Genomic DNA, 16,760 nt, shown 5'->3' on the forward strand with positions numbered 1-16,760 from the left:
GGATCTGGGGCTACATCTTATGTAGAAGTCATTTTTCCACTCTGGAGGTAACTCTTCGATTTTTTAAAATCAGAAGAAGATATGTTTGGGAGGACTTTTATAGGAAAGAACAGGCATAAAAACACCTCTGAGGTGCAAGCAATACAGTATCTACCGCAGGGGTTAGCTACAGAGGCCTTTAAATAAGAATCCCTTCCCACAAGATTTCCTTTCAGTCCCCATATTTCTAGCACTGCAGTAAGTTAAAACTTCTGTTGATCATTTAGAAATACAGTTTACGTATCCAAAGGAACAGGCAAATTACAAAGGAAATGCTAACACAGTAAGTATAAAAATTCTAGGTGCGGATGATTTTGAAAGCCCCATTCTAGTCAATTCTAGGAACTTTGGGCCTGAAAGAAAATTTCCTGGGGTGGGGGGCAAAATTCTCATTTGGAGAAGCAATGGCCACATCCCACCCCTGTAATGTGGTACCCTGCCATTAACCATCTTCAACTCTTTCTTCAGTTTTTTAAAGGAAGTAAAATAGAAAAGTCTAAAATAAATGAAGGTGTCATGCACTGGTTAGCATATAGTGTGAAAAGATCTCCATGCTGCAGAAGGTACAGTATAAGAAAAACCATAGATGACATCCGAGATTTACTGTTCAAATGTATAAGCTATGACACTTGTGGAACACATTTGACAACTTCATCCTTCCTGCAACTTTCTTTTTTCTCAGCTGTTGCCACCACAAAATTTGTATCTGGAAGGAGAACAAACGCAGTGGTGGTAGCACTGGAACAAGGCTGAGAGTGTTGCTTTCTGAATGCTTATTGCACTTATCAGAACAGATTATTGTTACCTGAAAACTTCTGATTATATAGTATTTCAACCAATGGCCCTGATATATGCTGGCAAAGAGTTTAAATTCCATACTGCCTTTCCACTGATTTGCATACAACTTTTTGACTCATGAACATTTTACTGAGTAATAATTTTAAATGATTTAAACATTGCCTCCAGTGTAACATTTTGCTGGTAACCAAATCAGCAAATGTGATTTCAGCTCAGTTTGTGCCATATTTTTCACTTTTGGGAAGAGCTCCAATGAGTCATTATTTACATGTAATCTTTTTTCCAAGCTTAAGGCCATTACCGTTTCCCTTCTTCAAAATGCATGTCCAGGGTGGTTTCCTTTTCTTTCATTTTCCCCACTCTATACAAAGTGCCTTTATGCATTACTAATACCTAACAACAATCTTGAAATTATGCCCAAGTACCTTCTTGCAGGCAAGCTCAGCTTGCTCGGAGGTGGAACAGCTGACCCAGCCTTTAAATTTATCTTTAATCTCCTTGAGCAAATCATCCATACAGTCCTGGATGTAGGATCGATAGTCTGCAGGCTCGGAGTTATGAGCCTTCCCCAGTTCCTCCAAGCTCAGAGGTCTAAGATCTTGTTCTGTATAAGAATTACGACATCTGCTCATTTCTTCAGGGATCTAAGAATTGAGGAGTTCAGTGGGAAGAGGTACAAGAGGGAGAAAACAGTCAGAGATTCACAACTGATGACATTATCTCAGACATTTAGAATATTTTATTTGTGCTGTTGGAGACTCTAGGCAATGTGTTCACTGATAATTGCTGGCCTAAATCTGTTGCTTGGGAAGTATCGTATTTTGTATGTCTGAGGTAAAGAACAAGATGCCCTGAGTTCCACTTAGAAGATTTCAATTAAACTGATAGTTGAATCTTCCTTGGACAGTGAAGGGGCAATGTTCTCACTAGAGGGCAACGAGATGGTTTAGGACTGGAGTGGGAAAACTATGGACCCCAGGGTTATTTTTATGGTGCTAAGGTCCCTCCAGGGCAGTGAAGAGTATTTCCACTATGCCCAGAGCCCCTATGTACCCTATAGGGATCAAAACAATTTTTTGCAAATTAAAAAAAAAGCCATTTAATGACCCAAAATGCCTTCTAGAGGCCCAGGAAGGCCCAACAATATGGTGAGAATGTTCCATGTCTCCTAGAGGGTGTTTGGGGGAATTTTATTTTCTGGAGCAGGTGCAATGGGAGCTGCGGTCCTTCAAGGGCTACTGGATGGATAATATAGCTTCTTAGTCTTTTACAGCTCAGGCTTGGGGGTTCTGAACAAGCTGCATGAAGTAGACTAGTTTGGCGAACATCCGAGTGGCTGTCAGCCCCATCCACCATCTGCTCCCTTCTGCTCAATGTCTGGACTGGTCCTGCCCTTTCAATCGTGTCCCACTAGCTGCCCAATGGGGCACTATGATGTCAAGAACAGAGCAAAGAGTTCAATGCAAGATATTAATAGAAATAGATTTATAGTGGAAAAGTCACCTGGAACAGCTTCTTGCATTCAGCAATCATGTGTCCCAGGCCTTGTGTGGCAGCCAAATTCTCATTTAAATCTTTCTGATCAGGTTTTCCTAGACTCTGCTTCCTCTGCATCACCCTATTAAAACACAAATTTAATTAATGGTTAGTGGAAAGGCTGGGTACAATGTATTGCTGGCCCAAGATACTCCCTTATATGAATATAGAAATCTGAAAGTCTTAGGAACTCTATTTAAATGCAATTTGCATCTTAATTTGGGGCTGGTGGGCTGAGAGGTGATAGATAAGTCCCTTGAACAAACAAATAAAATTATTCAGTACTTTCCGTCATTTAAAATAGAATGTCAAGACCAGGAGCTTATGATTTCCCATTATACAATTATAATGCTATGATTCCACATTAACTGCCATAGCTCCAACCTATGGAATCCTGGAATCTGAGATTAGGAAGGAGTATTTAGATTGCTTATTCGGAGAGCTCTTGTGCTTCAGCAAATGCTATCACCTCACCAAACTACAAACCCCAGTATTCTATAGGATTCATGGTAGTTAAAATGGAATCATAGTGCTACATCCGTATACTGTAAAAGAGCATCCATAACTTGAAACTGTTACTTTTTGGACTATGATTCCCACTTGTGCTGATTGGGTGGGTTGAGAAGTAGTAGTCCAAAAATATATTTTTTCTAAGACTTTCCAAGGTCTGTTATGAATGAACATAGGATTTTCATACATGCATGTTCACCTCTTATCAAATCAAGCAATGGTATAAATTTATGAATGATTATCATAGTTATAATTGTTTTTGTTGTGTGCCTTCAAATCCTTTCTGACTTATTGCGACCTTAAGGTGAATCTATCGGTGGTGGTGGTGGTGGGTTGTCTGGGAATGAGGGTGTGACTCACCACAAGTCACTCATTGAATTTCCATGGCTGAGCAGGGAATTGAACTCTGATCACCACAACTGTAGTCCAATGTTAAAACCACTACACAATACTAACTCTTACAGTTATAATTACTGCTGTTTTATTACTCACAATGCTGTTCAATGGAGACCATTTACACAAATGCTAGAGTGATTTTGGTTTTGAAGGGGAATTCCAAACATTTAAAAAGAAAGAATATTTTAAGTACTTCAACAGCAAGGCCAACAGGATGAGACTTGCCTTGGTGAGGAATTTTCCCTCTTCAGGGTGTTCAAGTGGAAAAGAGAAGGTGCTAAGCACACAGCAAGGTTTGTTGGCGTCATCTGGTTTTCCTTCACAGCAGCCGTGACGTCACTCAAAAAATATAGGAGGATCTGTAGGACCTCTCTGTTCTCATCTGGTAGAAGCATAATGGCTGCCTTGATTGCCTGGAGACGCTGGTCCTTTGGCACATCTGCAGAAGATTAGTAATCCTCTCATCAACTCATTGATTTTCCACACATATAGCATGAATGCATCCCAAAGCAAACTCTAGTTTTAACTATTTTTGACTCCAGTCTGCAGTGATTTCCTTCAGCGCACTGCATACCATTCATGGCAAATGAAGGTTTTTGAATTTTTTTGGTCAACAGCTTAACTGCCCTCAGGTATTTCCTGCCTAGCAAGAGACTCAACAAAGCTCCAAATATTCCAGAGTTAAATTTAGAATTTAATTTTGAGAGCCACACACTTTTGCAGACCTGCAAAAAAGGACCATTAAATTAGATGGGGGCTTCTCCATTTTATGAACATGGGTGGTGACGGATACACAAAGAGTAAGCTCTGCTAGTTTGGGCTGCAAAAGAATTCATGCACACCAATTCCTCAATCATGGAGGCAATTAAAATAAATAGCCCTTAAACTATTCCCAACTTTGGCACCACAAAATATCCAGACGGACCTTCAATAAGCAGAAAGCATTGCTTCAGTGGACAATTTTTTAGGAATGGAAGGTGGCTATAAATCACACAACTCTGGGCTTAAAAACAGAAGAAAGAGTGGTCAGGACAAATTCTTGACTTTAAAAAAAAAAAGCCCTGCATAGTTGGAGAAAACTATGAGAGACTGATCCATTTTGTTGCTAATTATCAAAGAGAATTGGGAATGTGACAAACATGAGGGGGGGAATTAAATACAGAATTTAATAATATGGAAAGCCAACATTAAAAATGAAAATACCAGAAAAACAAACAAGCAAATAATTATTGCACACAAAATCACAGCACCAACTTATACACACATGTGCAGGAGCGCATGCACACACATTTAGGGACCATGTATAAAAATGAATAGCTGTGAATAAAACTGAAATGATTAAACACCTGCATACACACGTGTGTATGTATATGGAAGAAAATTGCAAGTGGCATCCAAGAGACTATTGCACTGGTTTCCAAACTGTGTGGCAAGCTCCTCTTGGGGAGGCATGTATGCCTTAAAAAAAGGCACAAGGCAATTCCTTCTTCCCTTCAACAGGCAAGACATGGACAGGCTGAAGGACCCTGGTAGAATATTCTTGCCAATTCACAGTAAATTTGTGGCAAAGGCTCCTCCCAAATCCTCCAACTTGGCCCACCTTAACTCAGGAAGAATGGGTGCTATGTTGTAATGAAGTCTCTCTTCCCCCCGTTCTCTGTGTAAGAGGGCTCAGAGGGAAGTCATTCTATTCCTTTTTCTAATATCAGTGTTGGATTAATGCCCCAATCCATATATACAGCCGTCCCTTCCCATTCACGTGGGTTAGGGGAACAAGACTTCTGCGAATGTGGAAAATCCGCAAATAGGGTGAGCCCCTCCCACTTCCTCTTCCATGCTTAGGACAGCTGTCTCAAGCATGGGCAGGGCCAGGAGAGAGCTCGTGAATAACTAAATTTACGAATGTCAAGTTTGCGAATGTGGACGGACCACTATACTTGCACACAGCAATTGGTGTCATGCACGGGACTCTATGCAAGAATCTCTGTATCCTTTGCTATACATGGGGATGGGCAGCCTCCAAATATTGGACTGCAGTCTTCATCATCCCTCACTATTATCTCTGTTGACTATATATGTGTGCCTGGGAACTGAGATCTGTTGAAGGAGCTCTCCTTTGTGTCCCATACATATATGTGGGAAGACATGGAAGAGAGATTCTTAGTTGTGACGTCCTATTTATGGAATAACTTCTCCTCAGATTGGTCCCAATGTTGATGTCACTTCAGTTCCTGGTTGAAAAATGTATTTTTATTAAAGTTTCTTGGGGCCAAATTGATTCTATCGAATTTGCACATTATTTTATTTTAAATTGTTTTAAGTTCTTTTACATAATCTGGTTTCAAGTGATAATGATTTAGGATATGATTAACCTTTTAAAATTAGTTATTGTTATTTATTGTCCTAAATTTATTTTATTGTACAGAGCTTTGAAATATTCAGATACAGGGTGTATATAAATACTTTAATAAATAAATAAATAATTAGGGCTGATAGGAAATACATGCATGAGCAGAATGAGGGCAATCGCTTACCGATGTCTGATTGGTAATTGGTGCTAGGTTGTTTTGGAGCAGAAATTATAGGATGCAGGCCAGGAAGTTTGAGAAATGTTAGACTCATCCACACCATGAATAGTATTGTCAGTTTTTGCCAGGCAAATAAGGGCCCACTCCACGTATTTACAAAATAATAAATTTTATTAACATAAATGCTAATACAAGTTGAGTATCCCTTATCTGGAATGATTGGGGCCAGATAGGTTTTGGATAATAATAATAATAATAATAATAATAATGATTTGTTTTATTTATATACCGCTATTCCAAAGATCATAGCGGTGAACAGCAAGTAAGCTAATTAGCAAGTAAGCTAATTTGCCCCCAACAGTCTGGGTACTCACTTTAGCGACCTCGGAAGGATGCAAGCCTGAGTCGAGCTTGGGCCCTTTTGCTGGTCTTGAACTCACAACCTTGTGGTTTTGAGTGAATGGCTGCAGTACAGGCATTTAACCACTGCGCCACCAGGGCTCCTATTATTATTATTATTATTATTATTATTATTATTATTATTGGAACATTTGCATATACATAATGAGATATAAAACCAAAAAGCAGGAAGAGTCCACAAGGGCTATCCAGTCCAAAATATCAAACTACATGTTGTTTTTAGCATATTAGTCTGAGAAATTATGTATCTAAGAAATTATGTATCTAAGAAAAAAAATTATGTATCTAAGAAGACATATTTAAAGATGACTAAAAATGAAACTGATGAAAATCCATGACTTACACTGGTAGATCTGTAAGAAAGTCTCTGAAAGTTTGTTGGTCAGGAGTGGTTCTGGGAGATCACGGAAGTACTGCTTCAGCATGTCAGCCACATCATATGCAGACTGCCCTTCATAGCTGACCTTCCCTGTTGAACTTTCATTCATCTGTCGTAATGCCTGGATTCTTGACTTGACCCCAGATTTTCGGAAAAGGCCAACCTACTTGGCAAAAGACAGATATACACATTATATGGAATAGATTATTTAGGTTCTTTGGTTTGCAATTAGATGGTGGATGTTCTCAAACCCAGGTTTCAAGGTGGCAGTGAATCAAATTCAATGCTTTGTTTTGTGAAAAAGTAGCATATGTTTATAGTTCTTCTATCTTCTTCCATATCAGACTGAAATAGAAGGTCACATGTTTGAAAATGGTGAAGGATCTGGAAGCCATGCCCTATGAGGAGAGACTTAGGAAGCTAGGTATGCTTAGCTTGGAGAAGAGAAGGTTAAGAGGTGATATGATAGCTTTGTATAATATTTGAAGGGATATCATATTGAGGACGGAGTCAGCTTTCCAGAACAATAGATGAAAGCTACAGGAAAAGAGTTTCCACCTCAACATTAGGAGGAACTTCCTGACAGTAAGAGCTGTTTCGCAGTGGAACATATTCCCTCGGAGGGTGGTGGATTCTCCTTCTTTGGGGGGGGGGGTTGGACTGGATGGCCCCTGTGGTCTCTTCCAACTCTATGATTCTAATATTCCTTGTATTAAAAGTACCTGGGAGGAAAAGTGTTGTATAAATTTTTCTTTGACATCCTAGCTGTCTAAGTGTAAGAAGTTTACCCTTATGTGGAAGAACATACAGACAAGTGACTCCCTTTTCTCTCTCACTTTCCTGGAACATCACCACATATCTTTCTTTGTCTGATACTCTAATAAGAGAAGAAGGTAGGTAGATTGACAGATGACATTATTTTGAGTTTGGGATTACAATTCAGTTCTCAATGTATTTTCTTGACCTATCAACACAGTTCTCAAAAGCAAAGAGCTAAACAAGAGCATTGGCGAAAATTAACTTTGGGAATTCTGGAAAACAAGAGTGGAATAAAGAATCCAACCTGATCCAGGCAGTGGTTGCGAAGGTATCGCATGGCTTGTTGAATGCTCTGCGGAAGAGGCTGTCCTGTACGTTGGACATTAACTGTTAAGGGAACTCCAAACACATTTCGGTCTTTATAATCTGGGACTTTTATCCTTTTCATGAACTTTGGCACAGCCCTGCAGAGGAACAGAAATAAGTGTGATAAAAGCTGACAAAGTATCAAGTGTCTTTTTCATGTGCATGTGTTGTCTCTCTCAAATACCCACTCTACATTTCTATTTCCATCTCTGGGCTGTGGAAGGAGGAATGTCAGAAAATATCTCACTTGACTGAGAATAGCAGTATGGAAAACCTGAATTACAATATTCTGCTATGTTAAGAAAAGGCTGTCAGAAAAGTCCCTAAAAGGTAAGCACAATATTACAGAGTAGAATCCTAAATAGATTTTAACTGATAGTTTTAATCAACTGTTTTTTAATTAGTCACTTTAATTTTTTTTTAAATGAATTTTAATTTTACAAAGCTACATGCTAAATTCTACCCAGCATGGAATTTATTGCAGGTTATATAAAGTTTCCAGGCAGCCTCTCACCAGGCACTGACCAGATGAACTCCTTTCACTGCAAGACTAGAGGTTATCACTCGCTATGAAAGCTTTTTTTGTTTTTGTTTCCCTATACAGTAAGATATTTAAAAAGCCTCAAAAATTAAATGCAAAATGCTTTAAACTGAGCTTGGAAATGTTACCTTTTCCCCCCAGGAATTATTTTTTGGACTTGTAGTCAAGAAAAATATTGTTCTTCATGCTCTGCCTTTAACTTGCTGTGTCACCAGTGTGTAAAGTTTTTTTAAATTAATCTTCCAAGTGAAAATTGAATTCCTATGTTTCTTCTGCCAAGGGGGCTTGGTCTAACCTTTAATTTATCTACAAAATGTAGAAATCAATTCTAGCCAAATTCTCATATCAACACAATGTTTTGAAGTGTTGCGATGAACAGAATAAAGTGTGTTAGAAAATTATCACTCTATTACCACCACCATGCCACACAGGCATTTTAGATGATTTAAAGAAGTCTATTGCATTAGAATTTGGGAACCATCAGGAAAAATGTATCTTTACTTCGGAATGTACAAAGGTCATGCATCATCTGAGTAAGAATGTGTTTAGAAGAAAATGGCAGCCAATTTGAACATTTAATTTAATAATTAATGATATAGTAAACTTTTGGCACAGCCTGTACACCAACTAAGTGATGAAACCTTGAGGATTGCCATGTCAAAACAATTATGATGATCACATTAAAAAAATATGAAGATACTGCTACAGAATCAATTTATGCATTGTATCACTAAATAGGTGGATCATTTCAGTTTGCTAATTTTGTAAGCCCCGATGTGCCAGATCAAAAGGTATAGGGCAGTATGAGGGTGGCCATGTCAAAACCTGTAAGAGTCAAACACAAATCTAGCAGTCAATGACCCTTTATAATCTTGCTTCTTTAGGACTCTTAGGAAAGACAGACATGGGAACAATGAGCTTTTTGTATGTTAACCACTTGCTTTAAAAAGCCCTCAAACCCACTTCACCACCCACCAGCCTGTGTCACAGCAGGAAACTGATGTAATACATTGGTTTTTGCCAGTAACAAGTTTTAGTTTGACAAGTGACCTTTTCAAGAGGCCCATTCCCCCCCACACACCACACCTTCTTTACCCACTTTGGGTAAAGGTCTTTCCATTGGTTTCACCTACTAAGGAATAAAGCCTACCCTAAGAAATTCCAGAGCCCTGCCATTTCACTTAATAAAATTGCTTTACACTTTTAAGTTGAGTTCAGCAAAGAAGCAAGTTAATATGTGAAGCAGGATTAGGAATGACACAAACCAATAGAATTCTAAACTTACAGGATAGCTATATAAACAACATTTTTTGGCTTATGAATGACTAATCTACCATACAACCATCCCACCTCATTTATGTTTCCACAAAGCTTAACACAGAACGTTATTGATATAAATATATGCTTAATTCCCATTCCATCAAAACACATGGCACTGGAACGTAACATTAAAAACAAACACACATCCACATACATTACGATGTCCGCTGAGAATCTGAAGCATGCAAGGATAAACTGGGCAAAACTTATTTTTGTCTTTCAGAACAAACAACTTCTGTATTTAGTACAGGATCCCATAATAACAGCTTTTGAACAGGAAAAGCTTTGAAGCTGAATTTAAAATACTCTCAGCTAGTCCCAAGGAAAAGAAGGAAGGGATGAGACCAGATGCAGAAATAGTGGTAGAGCAGACTGCCGCTACTTAAAGAAATAATACTTATTTTGCACTTTTGGCTACCATATATTCCCATAGAAACAGCACTGTTTATCAGACATTAACATTCTTATTGGCATTTTTATGATAGAACATGTTTACTAAATGACCTAAGACTTATGTATTACAACATAACCTTAAAAGTTATTGCAGTCTACAACATACAGTTAGGCAGAGAGCTGAATCTAGATTTATGCACCTGCAACATGGTGCATGGTGGATTGGGTGGGCTGGCGATCTGTGGTTTAGACTACTCGTAGATCGCCACACCCAATATTATTCAATGGCGGTGCATGCAAGTGGATGTGCTGACTTGTTCACGCAGACATCACTGCCATGGAATAACATGGGGCATGATCACCCACATTTTTTACCATTCACAGGGCCCACAAGAACCATACCCTCACTGTATATCTGGTTGTGCTGGTGCCATGAGGAGGAAAGAAGAGGGAAATTTGTTTCCCTCAGCTTCACTGTTTTTTGGTTTTGTTTTTTTTTAAAAATCTGGACCCAACCCAATAAACCACTGCTCCAGAATTGTGGACTATTTATACTCTTTAGATGTGTGAAAGCCCAAGTCTGTGCATCATCCTGTGTAATTTTTTTTTAAAAGAGGAATTATATATATAAAAAAGTTCCAACTAGTCAAAGATCTGTCAAGGATGTATGCAGCTCCTTACCAGCTGAAGCCATGTTTATTTGAAGGTGTGTATTTCTCCAGCAGTGCCGTTAGCTTCAAAAGGGAATATTTCTGCAGCAGGTTCATCTGTGCCACAGACTGACAGTCAATCTGCAATGATGCTGAGCTTAAGCTTGGTCGATGGGAACTCTGAAAGCTGTGCCACCTCATTCGGTGCCTTATGGAGAGGGAGAAAAGTCAGCAGAGGTTTAATACCACAGACAGGTCAAAGTTATACAGAAAAGTATCATAGCATAACATGCCATAAAGGAGTGATGAGCCACACTGCACCAACATCTAGGTGATGTAAAGCAGAAACATTATGAAAATTGCTGCACAGAGTGCATAACAACATATAGGGTACTGGATGGCTAAATCATCCTGAGTTCACTGCACTTAGATTTTACTGGTAAGGGTCTTCAAGATCTTTATAAAACCTTTATAAAACCATATGCATTCTCCCTGCTAGCATGAGGCAATCCAAATTTGATTGCTTAGCTATAATGAAAGAATCTAGGAAAAGGAGCCACGAGACTGGAACTCTTGCAAAATAAAGCAGAACAAATCAGAAGTAAAAGATACATGGCTTGGAGCACTCCTGTTTTGCACTACACACTGAAAAGGTCTAACACCATTCAGTGTGTGTGTGTGTGTGTGTGTGTGTGTGTGTGTGTTGACTTTCTCATTAGGTATTGCATGGAGAAAAAATCAGAAAATTTCACTCAACCAATATTCAAAGCATTCCCTTCTGCCTCCAAGGTTGAGAAAACATGACTTCATCTATCACTCTGCCTCCTGTAGTCCTAGTTCAGCACTCAAACCACTGGACTATGCTGACTTTTTATGTAAGCTACTTCATGTTTTTCATTTCTTGGGAGTATATATTCCACATGTGAAAGCAGGGCAAGAATGGGTGAGAAAGAGAACTTTGTAAGAGTATCTGGTACCACATAAGTAGATTTCCTGCTCTTTTGTCCTTTCTCATCCCTGGGCTTGTCTCAAGCAAGATGCATGGCAAACACGAAAGTTAAGTATTGCAGCTACTATTTGTGGCATTTTACAGCTGGATTAATTGTCTAGATGTGGCAAGATTCGTTTGGGCTATGCCGAAGGATGTAGCTATAATCTTCCATAATCTAATGAAATATCACCATACATATAACACGCAAGACATACAACACTTGTAAAATGCAAGAGAAAATCCAGGACCTAAGCACTCTTATGGTTGGTAAAGAATTTTGACCTCTACAACAATAAGAAAAGGGAACTGTGATGGCATAAATTTGATTTATATTTCACCAACAGGACTCCAGCCATTATTAGTGGCTACATCTCCTCACACTTTTTAACTCTCAACATGGGCAGCAGTCTCAATCCAAGTGAGAGTCCCAGTTTCTACAATTTTAATTGGCAAAGAATGATTCACTACAACAGATGAATCATCTTTGGATAATGCAACTGAAAGTATCCAGTCTGGATCAGGATCTTATTAAGGGCAAAAAGAAGGCAGGGCTTTTTTGTAATCCCCCAACTAGGATCCCAATCCAGAGGCCACTTGTATTTCATTTAGAGGAGAACAGAAAAAAAACCCAGCACTTCTAGTTACTTGTTTCAAAAATCCCTGTGCTAAATGACATATTTTTCATCCAAAGCCTCAGAAAAACTTTTATTCTTCGGGGTTTTAAGAGCTGTTAAACAAATTTTGCTTATCCAAATGTTTTCTCGGCAGATTTTTATACTCTTAAGAGGTGTTTTTCTATCATTCTACTTTTTAAAAATAGTAATCACTATATTGCTGTTATTGTACCATTTTATAAAACCTGTTTCAGATTTTTAGCTAACATTTCCATTAGGAAAGTTTATAGAAATACAAATCAAGTAGCTCTTAATTATTCATTATTTACTAGATATGATAACAACTGCTATACAGAGCTACATGACCCACTTATATCAGACAATAGGTGGGCAACCCCATGCTCAAGGGCCACATGTGGCCACCTTCTTGGTAGTTTGAAGCCTCCAGATCACCCCACCAAATATTTTGGTGTAAGAAAGGAAAATGGGTACTCTTGAAAAACTCTATGGATGGTGATTCCTCATGACTTGTTCTCTCCTCAGCATTTTTATGAAGCCAGAAGTGGATTTTGAGCTACATTTATGGGGTGTGTGACCCCAGTTTCAACATAGGAAAACTAAGGCTGTGTAGTTGGAGTCAGAATTGCAGAAGTGGAAATGGAAACAACTGGATTCAGAATTGGTAGAAATGTACTCCGACTCTGGGTACAAACAAAATATATGGTAAATATATACTTATATTTTATACTTAATCAAATAAATATTTTTATTTATCAATCTAAGTAGCCTTATGATTCATGTGGTGGTAGTGAAATGCCCTGTGCCACCATTTTACTTAAATTAATTTATTACTACTAACTAAGGTACATTTGTCATGTATAAAGGACTGGAAATTAGAGTTGGCAGTAGAAAAACAGAGGAGTGAGATATGAAAGTTTGGTGCATTGATTCCATAGGCCTGGAGAAAACTGCCTGATTGATCCCCTGAGCTTTCTTATCCCTGTGGTAGATCAAGACACATATTTACTGACCTGTTAGACCGTGTCAGTGATGCACCCACCCCAGAGTCCCTTCTCTCCTGAATTCCTGTAGGCTCTTCTGTATCGTTCAGTGAATTTCCTGTGCTGTCCAGGTCACTGGCTATTGTCCTATCATTGTCCACATCAAGGAGGATCTGCTTGGGAGATGAAGGGCATGGAGAAATTGAGTCTAGAGCTGAGTCTGAGTCTCCTTCATCTGAAAATTTCTCTGACCACTGGTTCACAATTTTCTGCATGCCTTTGACATGGTACAAGATGTCATCGAGTTCAGGGAAAAGGTCTTCATTTTCAAGATCAGCCAGGTCACCCGTGCTGGAATAGAGAATAGAGCCTGGCACATTGTCATAAATGCTGAGGCGACTGCACATAGAGCTGGAAGAATTGCGTCTTTTTCCAATGCTCAGTTCTTTGGAGCTGTCAGAACTGGTCTCCCTCCTGAGGGAGAGATGACCGTGCCCATGGAAACTCCCCGTTCTCCAATTCACAGATGTGCTGTTCTCTGAGGGAGCAAAATTCCCATTAGAAAGAGCTTTGGGAAATGTTCCAGGTTTGTGGTCTTCTGGAATGAAGAAGACGGTGTCTTCTGCAAAGTTCTCCCGGTTTTTAAAGTTCTGCTCCAGGACATCATTGAATGTTGACTGGTTGAAAGGATCAAAGCCTTCCAGGTACATCCCTACCCTTTTACTGTAGGTGCTGAGACTCCGTGTCCTTGTTATGGGGCTAGGGGTGCTGACTGCACTGCTAGTCTCGGACTGGCTGCTGCTACTGCTGGTCTGGGTAGAATTGGAGACGCTTCTTTTGCGTACCATAGGGACATTGATGTGATTGCCATTAAGGGTAGAGATCTCTACACAGTTCAGTTGCTTTAATTTCTCTTCATCCACACCTTCTTGCAAGATGGGACCACTGATGATAAGGCCAAGCTTCGAAGGGGCTTTGTTTTTACCATGATGAGAACCTTTTATTTTAAGGCTCTCCATCCTCTTTAAAAGGCTTCTTGTTTTGGACTTGGCATTCTTCTCATTAGTTTTCATGTTAAAACTGAAGTTTGACAGCTCTTTAGGTGAGGGCATGCTGCTGAAGGAGTCCTCATTTCCCAGTAGATTGCTTGATGAGCCAATGCTAATGACCGAATTGGTCCTAGGTGTGGCTAATTCACTTTGGGAGGCCGTGGGAGGACTGCTGTTGCTACTGATACTGTGGATGGAAATGACTTCCTGGTGATCACTGGGGTCTGTCAGCATGCTTTCATGACTAGCTGCAGTGCTTAGAGGAGGCATGTCTGGGGATGAGGGGCTCACATCCTGCTTGGGAGGGAAAACATTGAATTCCTCAAGCCGGGACCATCTCTTGCTGTCCCTCTGGAAAGTCCATTTGCCGCTGATTGCACAAGGTTCATCCTCATCTGAATCTTCACTCTGCAATGGAACAGGGAATCCAGAATGAGGGCAAATCAGAATGGTGAGATAGTTTGAAAATTAGAGGAAAAACTACAGTTGGCTCATGTTATTTCAACTAGCAATGCCATGTTGATCTGAACACTTGGGGATTTACCAAGCACACAGTATACCTCCTCTTAAGTGCATGGTTTGGCTGCAAAGTCCCAAGGTCCAATCTCTGGCATGTGTAGGTAAAACTGAAATGAGAATTCTGTTGGTGCTTATTATGCATGTGTGTACTTTCTTTTGGACATGTGCAAGGGTTTTTTCTTGATCACCTTGCACCTTGTTCAAATCTTCCTCCATGTACAGAAGTTAAAAAGAGCTGCATAGTCTGAGCACTGTACTCCATCCTGCCTGATCTAGGGTCTTGGCCTGAGAAATACATTTGTGTAAAATCCCAGAGCGCAACTGTCATATAATGCAGATAACACTGAACTAGACAGACCAATGATCTTGCTCAATAAAGACAGTTTCTTATGTTCCTGTAGAATGGCTCTACATACACAAAAAAAGAAAACACGTGTATGTACAATTATTGAACTTGTACATCATGTTGAAAACCCCTTGCCAAATTTTGAAACCTATAAAGGATTTGGGCTGGTTAGTTACTTAGATGGGATTCTCCTGTTGCATATTTGGAATTTCTGGGTAGAGCTAAGAAAGAACCCTGCCTAAAATCCTAGAGTTATTCCCAGTAGTTGAAAATACTGGGCTAGATGGACCAGTGATCTAGTTTAGTATAAGACAGTTCCTAGGTTGGGCTGGGCTGGGAGGGGCTGGGGTGGTGAATAAAGAAGCACTCTTCATCTTCTTCTAGTCTAAATTCTTCACAAACTTATTTCTCTCTTTAAAAAAAAAAAGTACTGGGATTCCATTTCACATAAAATCATATTAATCTCCACACTCTCCCGCTTCACAATATTGATACGGAAAAGTGACAGGTTGGAACCATGCACGCAAGCTTCTCTGTCTGTCTGACTGTCTGTCTGTCTATCTATCTATCTATCTATCTATCTATCTATCTATCTATCTAATTTACATCCCACTCTTCTCTCATATGGGATCCAAAGTGGCTTACATTATACGCCAAAAGAAAATAGCTCAGATTATCAGAACATAAAAATTAGAACATTAAGCCATCCATTTAATTTTTAATTTAGAACAGTTAAAGAGCATAAATCTCTCTCTCTCTCTCACACAAACACACATGTTGCACACCCATTGCATTACCCTAACTAGTTAAAAGCTGAAGCTGTGTTTAAATAGGAAGGTCTTTGCCTGTTGCCAAAAAGAGATCAGAGGGAACGAACCTCTATAACAAAATAATTCCATAGGCTGACAGCAGTTACTGAGAAGGTTACTTCTGGAGTTCCCACCAGACATATCTGTGATGTAGTGGGACCAAGAGAAAGCCCTCCCTGAAAGATCTTAAAATACAGTTAGGTTTATATATTCAGACACTTTTCTTAAACCTTGATTTCATGCAGTTGGGAGGGGCAGAGCTGGCAAGAAAAATTCCAGTTAGAAGGCCCACAGATTGATAAAAAATTGGCTCTTTCTGTGTGGTGCCAATGCTATGAATTGCAATTAATCTAAGAAGCAAAAAGGCAAGTATTATGTTCTGTGATACATAGGGGCCAAACAGACACGCCAAAATAAAGCTGCTTTGGATCACTTTGCAGGCATGCTGTTTAAATGATGCACACATCTTAAGAAGCCAGAAGCTGCGCCAAAGCTGCACTCCAGTCCTTAGGACTGGAGTATGGCTTTGGCGTGGCTTCCGGCCTCTTAGGACCCATGCATCATTTAAACAGCATACCTCCAAAGTGACCTGAAGCAGCTTTATTTTGGCCTGTCTGTTCAGGCCCATACATACATATTTTAAAATGCAGTTTTAACAAAAGAAAACCCCAAAACATTTGTTTGGAATGTGAAGAAAATTCTGTTCAAGCTGGAAAGAACTCTAGCAAGTAATGCATCCTCTACTGCCACTAACCCAAGCCTCCGCAGATGTACAATTAGTCATAGCGGATTCTAT

General features: G+C 39.4%; 1 protein-coding gene across 3 annotated transcripts in view; it reads right to left on the reverse strand.

Annotated features, from left to right (window-relative positions):
* LOC149312752 (rho GTPase-activating protein 7-like) overlaps positions 1-16,760 on the reverse strand; it is a 270,354-nt gene that overhangs the window by 7,327 nt on the left and 246,267 nt on the right. For all 3 annotated transcript variants that reach the window (XM_089525291.1, XM_089525292.1, XM_089525293.1), the window contains 7 exons: positions 13,272-14,698; positions 10,667-10,843; positions 7,670-7,829; positions 6,571-6,769; positions 3,505-3,718; positions 2,341-2,455; positions 1,263-1,481 (listed from right to left, as the gene is read on the reverse strand). In XM_089525291.1, coding sequence (XP_089381417.1) covers positions 1,263-1,481; positions 2,341-2,455; positions 3,505-3,718; positions 6,571-6,769; positions 7,670-7,829; positions 10,667-10,843; positions 13,272-14,698 — 2,511 coding nt within the window. The remainder of the gene's footprint in view (positions 1-1,262; positions 1,482-2,340; positions 2,456-3,504; positions 3,719-6,570; positions 6,770-7,669; positions 7,830-10,666; positions 10,844-13,271; positions 14,699-16,760) is intronic.

This window comes from Sceloporus occidentalis, unplaced genomic scaffold (assembly GCF_023333645.1).
Source record: "Sceloporus occidentalis isolate IW3139 unplaced genomic scaffold, rSceOcc1.0.p SCAF_5, whole genome shotgun sequence".
NCBI classification, from domain to species: Eukaryota; Metazoa; Chordata; class Lepidosauria; order Squamata; family Phrynosomatidae; genus Sceloporus; species Sceloporus occidentalis.